Raw genomic sequence first — 17,672 nt, forward strand, 5'->3', positions numbered from 1 at the left:
GATTAATTGCAGGCTGAATTTCCTGAAGGGGAGGTCCCTCAGACAAGTTGTTTGTCTAAATAACAGATCACTGTCAGGCTATATTTTCCCTCTTTTAAACGTTGTGCAGCTACTACAGCTACAACTTTGATGAACACTTGGGAAGCAGATGCTAAACCAAATGGGAAAATAGCCTAGGAAATCTCAAAATCCCCTGGGCAAGAATTATAAGAACCTTTGATGCTGCGGTGATGTTGGCATATCCACACAACTGCCCTCCTGATTCAGTACAAGATAGTCTCCAGGACTCCCCTGGGGTCCCCATCTTAGGAGTCCCTTAGAATCTAAAGTGCTGGAGTAATAACTCTAAAGTGGTGGGTTAACCATTTCAAGTCCACCGCAGCACTTTTATTTCTAAACAATGTTTTTGATAGAATACAATAAATAGATATTTTAAAGATAATTTTAGAAGCATCTGGAAAACAACGGTCTTGAAATAGTTCATGGCTCATTTTGGTTACGTTTTTTCTTCTCTAGTTGTAAAAACACATGGAAAAAAAGCAACCTAGGAATAGGGTAAAAAGTACAAAAGAAAAGCACTACAAGTTCTTTTTCTTATAGGTCCTGAGGGCTGATGATTAGAGGTAATAAGTTCCAAACACTGGAAAAAATAGAAAACACGTCTGTGGAATATTCAAGAGCAGAAATTCAGGATGAGTTGCAGAATGTTTGCAACATTTCTCTACCCGGAAAAAAAAAGGCACATAGTTAGATTTTTTCAGCTGTTGAAGTTGTAACATTCAGTTCTGGAAAGGCTATTTACCTGAAATGTATTAATGCTTTTCTGTCAGGGAGATCATTTCACACTTGGCACTATTGGATTTGTCTTTAAAGCTTACTGATAATTTATACTACTAGTAAGACTAAGACTACTTATTTCTTAACACAACTACATTTAAGTTTATATATTTTGGAAGAGAGTTTAGCAGTCCAAAGGCCAGTTACTGAATTTGGTTCATTTAATAGATGCAAATGACCTAGAACACTGTAGTAACACAAATCACCAACTTTCATTCAGGGCTGGCTCCTGTTGTTTGCTCGATAAGATATGTCTCCCATCATATGGTGCCTAGCCTACAGGTACTACACCTGCCATGCCTTTAGTACAGTCCAGAATTTCAGGGAAGATGACAATGACCTGCTTCTATATCATGAAGGAATATTAAAGCCTGTTCCTTTTACAAATGTGAAAACTAGGATCCAGAGAGCCAAAATGATGGCCCCAAAGAAACATTTTAAGTTATTTTCAGTGCTGTCATTAGTAACTTAACTTCAGCTTCCCACTACTCACCCAACAGAAAGAATGTGTCTTTCTCATTGCTAAAATCCACACCGTATTTCTAGTTTCCTATCGAGATTTTAAATTGAGAGGAAAGGTCATAAACAGAGGAAATGCTACCCTGATACAGAGCTGGGATGAAAGAGGTATGCCACAATATATCCGCTTTCCACGGTTTGCAGGTCAAATGGAACAGAAACATCCACTGAACCAAATTTTATAAGAGAACATATTCTTTTCACTTTGTGCTCCAGATATTTGCTTCCTTTCTGCACTGTCATTTTGTCACCCTCATTGCTTCTCTTAGAGAGTTGGATTTGTTCAAGAAATCACAGAGAGAATATGTCTCACTCCAAGCACTGAGTAGTAAGGGACATTCTCTTGCTGTGTTCTATAGGTAACCATGCAACTAGTCAACAAGAGTTAGAGCAAAATGACAAGTAAAGTCATTACTAGTAGGACATTACTAGTAGGACATCGTATTCAGCTTTCTTACCAATTCGGGAATCGCTTTTACAGCATCTCGCACTGATGATCAACCACAGCACAATCATTCCCAGGAACTGGAGCTCATTGCCTTTATGGGACATGTGCTTCATTTGCTTCATTAGTGAATAGCTAAAGATTTCCAGTTTTCAGATTGTTCTTAATACAGAAGCTAGAAGGAACACAGAAGGTGAATATTCTGTTTTTTCTTAACTGCCTCTTAACCAAGGAGTGCTTCGATTCCACATTGTTCATTAAATGATCTGAAGAGAACTTAAATCACCTTTTGTGTTGTCTTTAGCACTTTTTTTCAGTTTTCTTTTTTTTTCTGGAAATATTATTTGGATGCTAACATTGTAGGTTTATTCTACAGTATTTCTCTAAGATAAATTCGCCTCATCTCATGGTGCTTTAGCTCTCTGGTCTCATTAGAGCTTTTTACTACCTAAACTCATTAGTTTTGAATATGTTCCCTCCACCAATGAAACTATCTAAGGTTGTCCTTAGAATTTAATTTTTAAAACCATTCATCTTCTGACTGTAAACTAATAATTACCTAAGCTGTATTTTTTTAAATATGTTTTTCTGAAGTCCAAGTATACATTTGCTTAGACCACTTTTGCTATTATGAAAGAGCACCAAAGTTCTGGTCACTTGCACATCAGATAATTTTTTCTAATTCAGTCCTCTTAATTCTGGAATTAAATGAATACTGGACAAAGCAACAGCTCACAAACATTGACTTTCCTCTTCTCATTTGCTTTTTTGGAGGTGTTTTTTTTTTTTGTAATGCTAAGGATACACTAGTTTTCAATGGTTAATATCAGAATGGCATGCTGCAAGATAATATCCATAACCAACAAGAGATTATAATATTATTAATTGACTTACTCTACTCTTGAATGAAAATTGTAATGGTATAACCGAGCATGAGGACTATTTTAAAATGGTTCAATAGAGTTCATTTCACTTAACAGAAACCTAAAGTCATGTATTTAATCAATTCCATTTAATTCCGTGTTGCACTCAGGGACCTAAAACTGCCTGAAAAGGCCTGTGAAAAATGTATCATAAATGGATTTAAATTTCTAAAACATTTAAGTTATCTTTCTTGAGGCTGTTAAGAGAGATAGTATTCTGCTCCAAAGTAAGGAATCATTAAATCAGAAGGCAATAAGGGAGGTTACTGGAAACTTCTTTTTGTGGAGACAGTCTTAAGTCATCTGAAAGAGTTACTGTTGCTGGCTGTTTTTATACATTAGAAAGTTTTAGGGACATAAATATAATAGCACCTTGTAGATGTTTCTTTTCTTTAGAAGTGCAAAAATCTGTTACAACCTGAGAAAGCCATTATTGAAAAAAAGAAACTAACACAGAAAAAGGAACCAAATCTCCAAAAGAAGCTTCAGAAAAAGTACATCAGGTCATCTTAGGAATCACTTGATCAGGTTAATTTTAGAAACAGGTTATCAGCTGAAATTGACACAGAATTCACATATAATAGACACCGCTATGTCTGAACCATACTCAGTAACAGGTATCAATATTTAAGCATACAACAGCACATGAAGTAAGAAAAGGCAGTAAATAGTAGGCCAAAGACCTGGATTCATTTTCTGCTCAAGCGTTCTCTAACACAGAGTTTCTCAAATGGTGTTCCCAGTACCTGCAAATCAACATTACCTGTATTGTTAGGCAAATTCACAGTCCTACCCCAGTTAACCGAATCAGAAACTCTGGTGGGGGCTGGTGGGGAAAGCTCCAGCATTTTTTGTTTTAGCAAGCCCTCCAAGTGATTCTGATGCATGCTAAAGTTTGAGAATCAATTCTCTAACACATAGTATAACAACTGTTCTTCAAATTCAGGTCAGGATCAATCAACAATTGCAGCAGTGCTCTGGAAATTATAAAGAATTGATCAATTTTAGTGATTATATTAAGGTTAGTGCCTGTGCTAATCAATCTAAAGAAAAAGGAAATCCAATGCAAAAATGAGTTTACCTGATAATGAGTACCAAACTGAAAACATTCAATTTCTGCCTTTCCCATTCTCTTGTTTTTATATTTAGGTCATCTTGCCCGACTTTGATCTGCAAGATTTCTGCTCAAATTTGAGCAAGTTTTGATTGAAGCAAATTTTTTTTAACTCAACAATAGTGAAAGTGGTTGTGAGCCAACTGAGTCTGTTTCTTCTGTTCTGTTTCAGTGCACTGTGAGGTCAGTGAATGGAATCCTTGGAGTCCATGCACGAAGAAGGGAAAAACATGTGGCTTCAAAAGAGGGACTGAAACACGGGTCCGAGAAATAATGCAGCATCCTTCAGCAAAGGGTAACCTGTGTCCCCCCACAAATGAGACAAGAAAGTGTACAGTGCAAAGGAAGAAGTGTCAGAAGGGAGAACGAGGTACAATCATAATAACAAAATGTGCTTGTTTGAATCCTCATAATCTGTTGCACTTTTCATTTTATTTCTTAGGAAACATTTGGCATTATCTCTCATGCCTAATATCCTAAAATGTGTACCAAACAAGAATGTTGCTTATAAATTACAGAATATAGATGCGGTAATTCCAAAATATGGAGCCTGATGTCAGAACTTTAAACTACTATAGAAGTGTGGTAATTGAACTTTGATGAACTGCTTTGTATTGTAAGCATTTAGGGCATTATCTTTAATATAATCTGCTTTCCTAGTACTTAGAAAATTTTTGGGAAGTCTAAATGACTTTTGGTATAAGAACAAGACAAAGAAACACTACCATCAAACATTCCTTTCCTCACTGCCTGCAAACCAAAGTAGTGAAATTTAGTGGTAAGCTTTTGTAGCTAAGCATATATATATATACAAAATATATAATATAATATTATATATTATATAATTATATATTATATATTATTTTATATTATATAATATGTAAATATATTAATATTTATATTATATAAATATATAAATATATTATATATTATATATAATATATTATGTATTATATACAAGCATATAATGTATATAATATATAATATATGCATAGCTACAAAAGCTTATATATATATATAATTAATTAAAGACAGAATATCATTCTGTCATCCAGGCTGTATTACAGTGGTGTCATCATAGTTCACTGCAACCTCAAACTCCCAGGCTCAAGCAATTATCCCACCTCAGCTTCTCAAAATGCTGGGATTATAAGCGTGAGCCACCATACCTGGTCAGTACAGTTAATACTGACTTTATTTTGAATAAAATGATCAAGGCCACATTTTATGAATATAGCAAAATCATTAAAGATATTTGTCTCCAGATTTCTTTTCATATCACACTAACTTTATAGACCAGATTACAGAACCTATTCCATCAGTATTAACTATTAGAATTTGCTATGAAATCAACAAGGAGAAATATACCATTTAATAATATGATCCATTAGGGTGAATAAACTTCCAGCTAGAAGACCCTCAGTTGCCGATCTTTAAAATATCATTTTTCTATCTTTCTCATTAATATCTTTAGCACCACTTCCTACAAATAATACATTGTGTAGTTTTATGTAACTATTGGCAGTTATCTGGTGAGTCTATAAATGATCTTCTCAATTAATTCCAAAGGGGTTTGATTGCCTCTGTAGTTGACCTTTCTTAGCTTATTTCTCCATAGGTGACATTTATTAGGCTATTTCATTCATTTACTAGCTGATTTCATTCATTTATTCATTCAACCTAGTTTTATTATATTCTTACTTTATGGCTATGCACAGTACTAGCGCCTAAGGATTCACAACTGAATGGCGTACTGTCTCTCTATTGTGAAGGTACACCGTGAAAGGTTGAGATGTTTAAACAGATAATCACAACATCATAGAGTAAGGGAGATTATAGACATGTGAACTAGTTTAAAGGGAACACAGAAGAGGACACTGCAAACTTGAACATTGCTTATACAAGAGAGAATTTGGGTCACCTGTACATTGCAAAGAAACATCCATTATGCCAAAAGAATTGGCCATCACCAAAAGCTATAAAACCTGCTTCTGCCATTCTAATCAAGTAGTTAATGTGAAAAAATTCTTGAAGACATGGGTTATTTAAAGAGAACTTCAAACTTTTGTAAATTTGTAGGAGGTTTTGATTAAAATTTAGTTTAAGGAATGAAAGCTGGCTAGTGAAAAAGCCTTTTGGCATTTGTTACCAATTAATTTAAAACATCTTAGATTTTAAAAGTTGGATTTGGAAGTCAAATATTTCATCATTCTACTTGTTGGTATGCTCCCATTGCCATACATTTACTTATGTTTACTAAATTTCTTTAAAATTTAATGACTTACAGGTGGTCTTTGTTCATATCATTCTTTTCACAAAGATTGTATATTATTAATCAGTATTCAGTATGCATTCCTTTTAAAATATAAGTGAAGAAAGTTATCCAATAGCAGAATTAAATCACAATTCTAATTACATTTTACTACTTTTACTTGAGAATGTGATCTTTCAATAGAGTATATTTTGGTAGCACTTGACTTAAACATTAACATTGAAAATGTCAGCTGTTAAAACTGGCATTTATCTCATCTAGAAAAAGATAAAATAAATAATACCATAAGAAGTTTGAAACAGTAACCTGTGACATAAGATTTTGCTCAAAACTGTCTTTCTGGTTTGTTTTCTTCCCCTCTGAGGATACAGTGACATTTTACATTTACAAAGAGAAGTTTATACAGCTAGAAAAATTTAGGTGTTTTATTTTTTCAAATTTTATAAAATATAGACTAACAAGAGGCAAATACGAATCATATTTACAATTTACTTTCCAGATTTAGTCCTACTTTTATTTTTCTTCATTTATTTTTCAAGGTGTTTATCAAAAACTTTTTTTAAGTAGCCTAGAAATTTAAGGTAGGAAGAAAATCACTTCTCTCTTTGTTGTTTATCTCTCTAATCCTCCAGTTTTCTTAACTTCTCTTAAGGTTTAGTTAGCCAGTATCCTATTTGAACACAAACCAGATAGAAAAGTAATAATGACCTCTGGACATCCCACCCTATCCTCTCAATCAAGCATCATATCAAAATAATAACATTATCCAGAGTCTTCATTTAGGCTCTACTATATATTTATATATTACATATAATATATAATAAAAATATCTTGACAATTACTCGTCTTGAATTTATAACCTAAAGGATAAGATCCCCACATATACATAGAGAGAAGCATATCATCAGAGCAAATTTAGTAGAGGACTTTATCTTTATATTTTTCTATATAAGATGACATTTCTTATTTTAAGTAGAGTAAGCATTAGAAACATTTAATCAACTTCAAAGATAAACACCATAAGTGGTACGGTACAGACATGACTTCCCCTCACACTTAGGATAGCTATTATTTGAGTTGCTCCCAGATGCTTATAGATTAAAAAAATTAGAAGATTCTTTTAGGTTCATAGCTTGAGCATTTCTAGATGAGCATGCTAAAAGATAAAGCTTTTCTTATAAAATTAAAGCTTGAATTTAAAGTTAGGTCTGTGATCCCTGCCTAAGAGGTTAACAATAGACAGAGGTAGATAACTCATATTTGGAAAAGGTAGGAAGCATGTGTTCAGGATTTTTTCTGCTCTGTTGAAATTGCCAAAGGCAAGATCTCCAGGGAAGAATGATAAGATCCAGAAATGACTTTTCAAAATGTACACAAATAAGAAGTTGAATAGAAGAAAATAGTTTGTAGGAACAGAGTGGATTCATCTAGTTGGGAGATGCTTTTTAAATATGTATGTGTTGCAAAATCTTACACACATTTTTTCTTCACTACCATTTTCTCATGCTTAGAATAAGTTAACCCGAGGAGATAAATTTAATTGTTGTATCCTTACATTTAAATTATCTCATGTATTTGTTTACAGTATTTCAGATTATTCCCCTTTACTTGACATGCTACCTTTTAATCAGCCTGAATTTCTCCATCAATTACTAACTTTAGTAAGAGGTTATTACCAATAGAATTCTTTCTAGCTTGAACTTAATTGAATTATATATTTGAAATATCAAAAATATAGATTTTAAGAAATTATACAGACTAGTATATAAACTATTATCACATGTGTATTGAAACATCATATTTAAGTAGAAGTAAACAAGGAGAAAATGCATTTCCAGTGATTGCCAGATTTTATTTATTGACTTTTTGGACATACAGTGTGTAACCATCTCAGATAAGGAAAACTGAAACAGCTCAGGAAGACGTGTGTACACCTGCATTTGATGTAAAAAGGTAGTTTTGTGTATGTGGTGGTGGAAGCAGTCAACAAACACATTTTTCATTCATTTGTACCTTCCTCTAATTAACTAAAGAGAATTTCCTATAGATGGTTTTTAAGGCAACACACCAAGAATAAAAGAAATTTTGTTCTTTGGTTAATTTTATGAAAAAGATTCTTATTAGTCACGTTAGTGTAAGATCTTGGGATAGGAAGGAGAGAGAAGAGCACGTTGCTGGAGGAAGTGAGGTGGAGATCTACCTTCCTGGTATAAAGATAAGCTAGCATTCATTCCACCAGAGAAACAGAAAAGGAACCCTTTAAAATAGAAAGAAATAAAATGTTTAGGGACACTCCACGGAAGAAACAAATGTGGGAATCATTGTATTATTGTACTATTTGTGTATACTCTAGGTTGCCTTACATACTTTCTCAAAATTAAGTATAATAAAAGTCTACCAGGCATTACATAAAGGAAATGTCTTACGTGTTAACTTATGAAGTGTTATGAATCATGCCCTCTAATACCAATATTATAAATACATATTATGTTTATTGTGAGTACTATATTTAAATTACAATAAGATCAGTTTTTAAAAATCTAAGCCAAAATGGCAGTGAGTCTGTTGTGTTTCCTCTGCTGTCCTTTAGTTTATGCCTTAAAAAATAACTACTCCACTGCTGTATCATTGAGTTCTATGGAAAGGATTTATTATATTAAATATTAATTCAGATTTAAAACAAGATATTTAGCTAAGATTCCCAGTACAATTCATCAAATCCATATAGATGGATTTATTAGCTCAAAATTGTGGATGCCAACTGGCTTTGAGTATTTATTTCATGTCCTCTCCCTACTTTAACCTCATGAAGACCAGCTGACCTGAAGACAGTCATCCTGGTTAAGCACTGGGGAGTGGGATCTTTCTACTCTTTCCCTACACCTGTTAGTGCACTAGTCTCTTGACATAGTTCTGAGAAAAAAATTAACAAAGTACAGAGCTGAGACAATAATGGCATTAGAGAATGTGGTTCTCAACTGTGGACAACTTTGCTCCCCAAGACACATTATTATTTGCTAAGAGGACCAAGGATGAGAAATCTTGGTGTAAACTCAATGGTCTCTCTTGTCTCTCTTTTTATCCTTCTTGGGGCCTAGCCATTCCCTACCTAAATGGGTTGCTTGTTCAGATTCTGGGGAGGATCAATTGCTACCAGTGAAAACCGTTGGTATATTTTGCTCCCCACTATAAAGGCAAAAATCAATTTTACTCAAAGTTAATATTCTTTTAATTTAAAATATTCCAGAGCCACACAAAAATATTCTACTATATTTAAAACCTCCAAGAAAGGTAGACTATTGTAATAAATAACAAGCCTTGTTTTCAGAGAGATATTCCTTAATGTAAATGAATGTATTCTCCTTTTTTTTTTTTTTTTTTTTTGAGATGGAGTCTCACTCTGTTGCCCAGGCTGGAGTGCAGTGGCGCGATCTTGACTCACTGCAACCTCCGCCTCCTGAGTTCAAGTGATTCTCCTGTCTCAGCCTCCTGAGAAGCTGGGATTACAGGCACATGCTGCCATGCCTGGCTAATTTTTTGTATTTTAGTAAACCCGGGGTTTCACTGTGTTGGTCAGGCTGGTCTTGAACCCCTGAACTCAACCCCTGAACTTTAATTACATGCAAATTAAGGAGCACATTATGCAGAAATTTCTAGGAAAAGGGTGGTAACTTCTAGGTCGTTGAGTTGTTGCTATGAAAAGGGGTGGTAATTTCTGGGTGTTGCCATGGCAATGGCAAACTGACATGGCACATTGGTGGGTATGTCTTTTAGAAAGGTGCTTCCACCCCATGCCTGTTTTAATTAGTCCTCAGTTTGGTCTGGTGTCTGAACTCCACCTCCAGAGTCAAGTCTCACCTCATGAGTCAAGCCCTACCTCCTACCTCACTACTAATCTTTAAAATCTCTCATAAAAACATGTTTGGTCTTCAGATGCTCTTTAACCATGGTCACATATGACCTATTCTTTGTTTTTATTTGATTTTTTTTCTCCTTAGCTATATTACTCAATCCTTATTCCTTTTTTTTTTCTTTCCCACCACCTCCAATTTAATCACTGAAACATCAAATCACCTTGTAAATTCAGTGGACAAGTATCAGAATGTATTATCCATATAGGTGAAAACATTTTATAACCTCAGTGACAGGCCCCAATCTCTTATTGTTTCCTCTGGCATTGACATTATAATAGCAGGATCTTTGTGAGCATTCTTTGTTGCCTAGGTTTTTGGGTTTAAGACTGAACTGAGAGGCTTTATATGCACAGTTGACTCGCCTGTGTCATAATGAAGCAGCAGAATCACAGCCAACAGCTGGATCAATGTAGAAAAAAAAATGAAATAACAGTTATTAAGTTTCTTGCCCCTAACACATTTTACATCCTATTATATGTTCTTAAACTTCTCAACATTAAAGAAAAAGCTCTGCAGAAAATAAAAAGCCTTTACTTCATGACTTGCAATCCTTGATATATCAGTTCTTAGAACTCAACCAGCAATTACAATTCAGACCAAGTTTGCTCCATACCATTTTTGTAGGCTCCCTGAGATTTTGGGGATTTTATTAACAGTGGTCAAAAATCATGGTGGACATTATTCGTGATGGGAAATACTTAATTGTTATTATTATCCATGTAATTCCTTCATTCCTATGATAGCATAAAAATTATTTGTAGGCTTTTCTGCTAATTGGTGTGTACCTCAGCATTCCTATTCTAAAACAGACTTTGTAATAAATGATCCTTGAAAATGTCCATATTCTCTGAGATTTCACTTAGTGATATTTATAAATATCTAGTGCTTTGTGACCCATTGGTGAGTGTGACATAACACACAGTGGTCAGATTATTGAATAGAGTGTTAGCATTCTTCAGCTCCTAAGCAAACAATGATCTTGCCATTGTTTAGATCAGCTGCATGAGGATTGTTTCAGCTAGCTTTTGCTGCATAACAAATAACCTCAAAACATAGAGGCTTAAAACAACAACCACTTAACAATTTGTGGCTGGGCAATTAAGGCTGAAACCTATTGGGCAATTTTGATCTTGGCTGGGCTCCATCACATTGTTGGATGGCTGGAGAATGAAGAAATTGCCATGTTTCTATTATCATCAAGATGGCAGGAGGTCCTACAGCCTTCCAAAGTAGAAAAAGGGAAGTCATTCCTCTTGAGGCTAGGCACAGAACCTGCCATAGTTTTTACTTCCACCACATTCTGTCAGCCTATACTAGTTATAAGCCTATTCCTGATTCAAGAGTTGAAGAAACAGATTTTATCTCTTGGCAGGAGAAAGTGCAAACTTACTTTGCAGGGTGGCATGCATACATAGGGTGGGAGAGGAGAATTATAGCCGTTTTTGCAATCTACCCTAGAGGTCTTTCTCTTGTTTGTAGTTAGATTAGTGTGATTGCTCATTCATTTAACAATCTCTTACTGTCTGAAATGCAGTAAGAGATTTGTATTTCCTTTGTAAATTTCCTTCCTTCCTTTGTAAAAACAGTCAACTGTTGATGCAGGACATGTTGCGTTGGATATTATTTCTATTGTACTTTCTAATTTGTAAAGGGCAGAATAGGAAGAATAAATAAAATGTGAGGCCAAGATACCTTCATACGCTCAACAAATATTTATTAAACTTCCACCACATGCTGGGCACTCGTAGGTGCTGAGGATAAAGCAGTACACAAAAAAAGACAAAATTTTTTTCATCATAGATCTTATATTCTAAATGGTTTATATCAGTCCACATGGTAATGACCATAGAGGATCAGCCCTTTCGTAAGCATATACCTTTGTTAACAGTTTTCACCTTTGTGATTTGTACCTCCAGTAGCTACTGTCTTCATTAGATTTTCCTAACACATTACAAAGACATTTGTTAATGCTGGCAAAAATGAAATTTCTCTGCTTACATTTCATTTTGGTCTCAATGTGAATACATCTATTTTTTCTGTGACCACTATGTTGATGTGCTAATATGCTTTTGTAAGATGGCTAAGTAGGGTTAAAGGTACAGCTTGTGGTTGTGGAACAAGGCTGAGTTAACCGGCCCTTTGGAGAAATGACCCCAAGACCTTGGCTTCCTTTACAGCCTGTTCTAGCCAACTGAGATCCCTGCCAATTAGGAGGGTTCCCTAGAGAGAGACTCGGAGAGCATCAGCATAAATTTAAATTCTGGACCCCCAAATATAGTTTCCAAAAGAAGCTTCTTGTCCTTTGCTAATTGCAAAGTAAACATTTCTCCAGCAAAAAGACACTCCCTCCTTTCATGCTCCTGTTCTCCTTCCCATCTCCCTAATAGAGTCTCTCCTTAAAACTGCTAGTGTTGCCGAAACCTCTTTGGCATAGGAGACACCCCACATTTGAAGGCACAAAGAATTATTCTTTCCATAGATCATTATCTTGCTTTTTATCTCCTCCAGCAACTTCTTCATAGAAGCATTACAGACTAACTTTGTAGATGTCATAGTCTGCAGAAAGGAGTAGATGCCTCTCAAGAGATGTGACTAAGTAGGCTATCATTAGCATGACAAAATGGATAGAAATGGAAAATTCTTCAAAACCTCTTAATCCACTTTTTCTCACTCTCTTCTACATGCCCTTCTCTTTCTATTTAATGTCCTACTCAGTTCCTTACCTTTCATTTAAAGCATCCCGTTTCTCAGGTCCCAAATCAGAAAAACCTTTCTAAAATTTTTCTGTTTTTCAGTTTCTGTAAAAACAATATTTACATGACATACTTATTACTTTAATAGCAAAACAATATATTAGCATGTATCTCTCAATGATAGTCCTTTTTCACCAAGCTCACTGTTCTGCCATTCTGCAGGACATTTTAATTGAAAATGACAGATCTCAAATTATCTTAGGCAAGAAGAAAATTATTGGCTTAACCACAGACTGCACTAAGTCCTCAAACAGTATCACTGGGTCCATCGCCTTCTGCTCTCACCCTTTCTCACCATTTCAGCTCACACTGCCTTCATTCCTCATTGTTTGTTGGCCTTATTCTCCTCTGCTGCAGAGTCTTTCTCCTTTTGGGAGGAAAACTGGCTCCCGGCAGCTCCAAGTCTATATATCCACATTACTCCAAATAAAAAAGGATAGTGCTCTTGCTCTCCCTTTCAGTATCCCTGCATCCAATCTCATGAAAGGATTCCAGTGGACCCTGCTTTGAATCACTGTGGCAGAGGAATTAGGGTCCTGAGATTGGTCTGTCTAAGTAAAATGCCAGCAGTTGAAGCCAGGGTCAAGTGAACCATTTTGATTGCTGCCTCTGTTTAGAAACAAGGGTACTGACAAAAACACAACAGATGTAAATCATCCCCCATCTCTCCCCACCAAACAAGAAACAAAATTTACCAAATCTAGAAACGTATGTTCTTCTACAAGATAATCCCTTTTCAATACTGGTTTTGAAAATAATTTTAAGTGAGGAAGAGTAACCAAAGTTTTTTTCCATCTATTTCAGACTAAACACACTTTCAGGATAATGTTAAGAATATTTTAATTTAACTATTTTTTTCTAGTTTCTCTGCATTTGCTAGAAACTTTTTTATGGAAGTAAATTGCTTTAAATGAATAGAAAAAATAATCTACTATGCATATGAATGGTTTCTGGATTTGAATTGTGCAGGCCTAAGTAAAGACATGTCCATGTCCATTTCTAGTTGCTGAGGGTTCTTTGTGAAATGCACCAGTGTGGGCAATGACCTTTTACTTGATTATGCACAAGGCCACTGAAACGTTAAAATTAACTCTAACCTAATTACTGAACTCCGGTGTTTATACTGTGTATACACCACCAGGTCATAGCTCTAGCCTCTGTGAGCCCCAGCTGCCATAATTGAGAAATATGTCTTGCAAATGGTTGTTTTGTTTACTTGTTGTTTCTGCTGGAAGAGCTTGCTTTTCCCATTTTTGCAAAGAATCAGATGTAGGGAAGAGTTTCTGAGTAAAGTTTAATTACATTTTACATCTCAACGCAAAACATGTACATCTGTAAATGAGACATTCCTTTTACTTTTGCATTACATAAAATGTAATATCTGAAAGCACAATGCCACTTACTATTCACTTTTTTGAGTAAAGCACATTTTAGGTAATATCAATATACTAAATTCACATGCAGAAAAGTTGAATAGTTGCTAATTCCAAAAATAAAAGATATAGAAAATATGTGCATACTTAGGATCATGAGTTAATATCTAATTAATTAAAACTCATGATCAAAAATTATTGTCTTAATTGACAGAAATAAGAACCTAGGTTTTCATAATGTAATTAGTAGAATACTAATTGGATGGCTAATTATTTTTTATGGAACATGTAAATATGATAGTAAAATATTTCTCACAGTAATAAATACAATTGTAAACATCTGCTATGCTGCTTATCTGTTTTCCAGCCAACAGCAAAATCATGAAGGGATTTTGTTTTATTTCAAATTTGGTCTGTTTCAACAGCTAAGATACAGTTACTAAAGTATTTCATTGGCAAACCTGTAGTGGCTTCACATTTGTCTAGTTTGTCAGGGTCTTGAAATGTATAAGACAAGGGAGTTTTTAAATTTAATTTCTCTCCATCAGCCCCTTGGCTTTCTACCATGTTTTATACCCTTCCTTCTACTTTGTCACCCTTTCCTTCCATCTCGGCAGATTTCTTCAATTTTAATTAAAATTATCTGCTCATAGAGTAACTGTTTCTTCTCATGTTAATGATCTTCAAAAGCTAATGTTTAATATTTGCAATGTCAACCTAGAGAACTAAAAAAGTACTGAAATAATTTAAAAACCAGAACCATCTCAGTTAAGCTACAGGTTTGTTATTTGTTTTATTCATTTCTTTGTTTGGTTTACCCAAAAGCTATATTTTTAGTATCAATAATGATGTGCATGCTCTTGTGAAAACACAAAAGCCTAAAAGATACATAAATAAAAAATTAATAATCTCACTCTCCCTCAGTCCAGTCCTTCCCCTGAGGAAAGCAATGTGAAAGTGGGCTGTATATTCTTCCACATTAATCTTCTGTTTATAGAAATAGACATACAAAAATTCCATAGAGAATGAATATATTATTTTCTTTATAAAATGCTTTTGACTTTTCTTTCTATGTCTACAGAAAAAGAGTAAATTGTGCACCTTGGTAGCTCAATAGTGTGTGTGTTTACTGTGTCATTTTAAAATTTGTATATCATGGACGTCTTTCTAATTCATCTTTTTAATAGCTGCAGAATGTTCCATTCTATGAATATCACATAATGTGTTCAACCATTCTGCCATTGATGGATAGTAAAATTGTTTCCCATTTTTTTGCTCTTCTTACTATAACAAAAATCTCTATCATGTTAATGAACTGACGCATTCACTTTCTATCAGAGGAAAAGGAGGTGATGCATCATGGAATTTAGAACACAGGCTTTGGAACCATGTCGTTTCAAATTTCATTTGTGCTTTTAACTAGCTCTATGACTTTCAGCAAATTCTTTAGCCTTTATATATCCCATTTTTCCCCATCTGTACAATGGGATGATAACAGTAACTATGTTACAAAATTGTAGGGAGAAGTTATGAGTATGTATAAAACTCTCAGACTTGTGCCTGGCGCAGAGTAAGCACTCAATAATCCTGAGATCTAATATTAAATGTAGTCCCAAACATTGGATGGATAAACCAAAGGATGTGAACATTTTAAATATTAATATATTCTGCCAGATTATTTTTCAAAAAGGTGTTTCAGTTCACATGTGGAATACATCAAAAATACCTGTTTCCTCATATCCTGACTCTAACTGTATGTTATTAGTCCTTTAAACTCTTGCAAATATGATAGATTGACAAATGCTATTCTATTGTTTTATTGACATTTTCCTATTTATAAGGCTAATCTCATGTTTAGAGGCTATTTGAATTTCCACAGGATGCCTATTTGTATGTTTTGTCCAATTTTCTGATTTTTCTATTGAGCAAAACACCACTTAATAGGAATTGTTTGTATATTAGAGATTAACCTTTTGTCATGTGCATAGCAAATATTTTTCTTATTCTAGTATTTATTTGACTATAATGAGTTTTGATTATCTTTTTTTATATTACTGATATACTTGAGTTAGTTTATTTTTTTCCCTCAACTTTCATTTTAAGTTCCGGGGTACATGTGCAGGATGTGCAGGTTTGTTACATAGGCAAACGTGTGCCAGGGTGGTTTGCTGCACAGATCGTCCCATCACCTAGGTATTAAGCCCAGCATCCATTAATTATTCTTCCTGATGCTCTCCCTCCCCTCGGCCACAACAGGTGCCAGTGTATGTTGTTTTCCTTCATGTGTCCATGCGTTCTCATTGTTCAGCTCCCATTTGTAAGTGAGAGCATGCAGTGTTTTGTTTTCTGGTCCTGTGTTAGTTTGCTGAGGATAACAGCTTCCAGCTCCATTCATAAAGGGCATGATCTGATTCCTTTTTATGGCTGCATAATATTCCATGGTGTATATGTGCCACATTTTCTTTATCCAGTCTATCATTGATCACCATTTGGGTTGATTCCATGTCTTTGCTATTGTGAATAGTGCTGCAGTAAACATATGAATGCATGTATCTTTACAGTAGAATGATTTATATTCCTTTGGGTATATACCCAGTAATGGGATTACTGGGTCAAATGGTATTTCTGCCTTCAGATCTTTGAGGAATTGCCACACTTACTTCCACAATGGTTAAACTAATTTACACTCCCACTAACCATGTAAAAGTGTTTCTATTTCTCCACAACCTCACCAGCATCTGTTTTTGGTGGTTTTTTTTTTTTTTTTTTTTATCTGTTTTCTGTTTTTTGTTTTGTTTTTTGTTTTACTTTGTTTTGTTTTTGTAATTACAACTCCTCCTTCTCGGATGCTGATTTTAATAAAATTTGTTAGATACTGCAGTCTTACATGTGTGGGTATTAATTCACAAGCATTACAGGTGACAGTTGTGTGCCAGACATAGTGCTAGGCACACTAGTGTAAATATTTTTGCGTGTACTTATGATCATAGGTATATGTAAGCTATCTTACCCTGTATCCCTCATAAACTCTTCTGCCTCTGCTGATGTAATTAAGAAGACTTATGTTAGAACTAATTCTAGATTTCCTCCTCTTGTGTAGGAATAACAAAACATAAAACATCAGAATAAGTCAAAAGTTACCTTGGAGATGCATACTTCATCATTCTTTTTTGCAATAAGCAACACCAAAGAGTTAAAGTGATTTTGCCTAAGTGACCTTATCACAGGGCTGGTAATGACAGAAAACAAATGTGAATCCTAGTGCATTATGGTTTCCACTGTATCATAAGGCTTTATGGACACAATGTTTTGTGTAGTATTGTTTACCATGAACTGTGTTGACGTTGTTAATTCAATTTGTGGAGCTATCCAGATATTTAATAATGTATCACCATACTAACTGCTTACTTGCTTCTTTTGTTTTTTTAATCACTTCTTAGAGCCTTATTTTTAAGCACCAAGGGGAGCCACTTACTTGAGCCACTCTCCCCTGCTGCAATGGAAAACAGTCTCCCTTCAATA

General features: G+C 34.6%; 1 protein-coding gene across 1 annotated transcript in view; it reads left to right on the forward strand.

Moving 5' to 3' along the window:
- The window catches only part of RSPO3 (R-spondin 3), a 76,598-nt gene that overhangs the window by 32,823 nt on the left and 26,103 nt on the right, over positions 1-17,672 (forward strand). The window contains exon 4 of the mRNA XM_025383096.1: positions 4,011-4,208. Coding sequence (XP_025238881.1) covers positions 4,011-4,208 — 198 coding nt within the window. The remainder of the gene's footprint in view (positions 1-4,010; positions 4,209-17,672) is intronic.

Source organism: Theropithecus gelada, chromosome 4 (assembly GCF_003255815.1).
Source record: "Theropithecus gelada isolate Dixy chromosome 4, Tgel_1.0, whole genome shotgun sequence".
In the NCBI taxonomy this organism is placed as follows: Eukaryota; Metazoa; Chordata; class Mammalia; order Primates; family Cercopithecidae; genus Theropithecus; species Theropithecus gelada.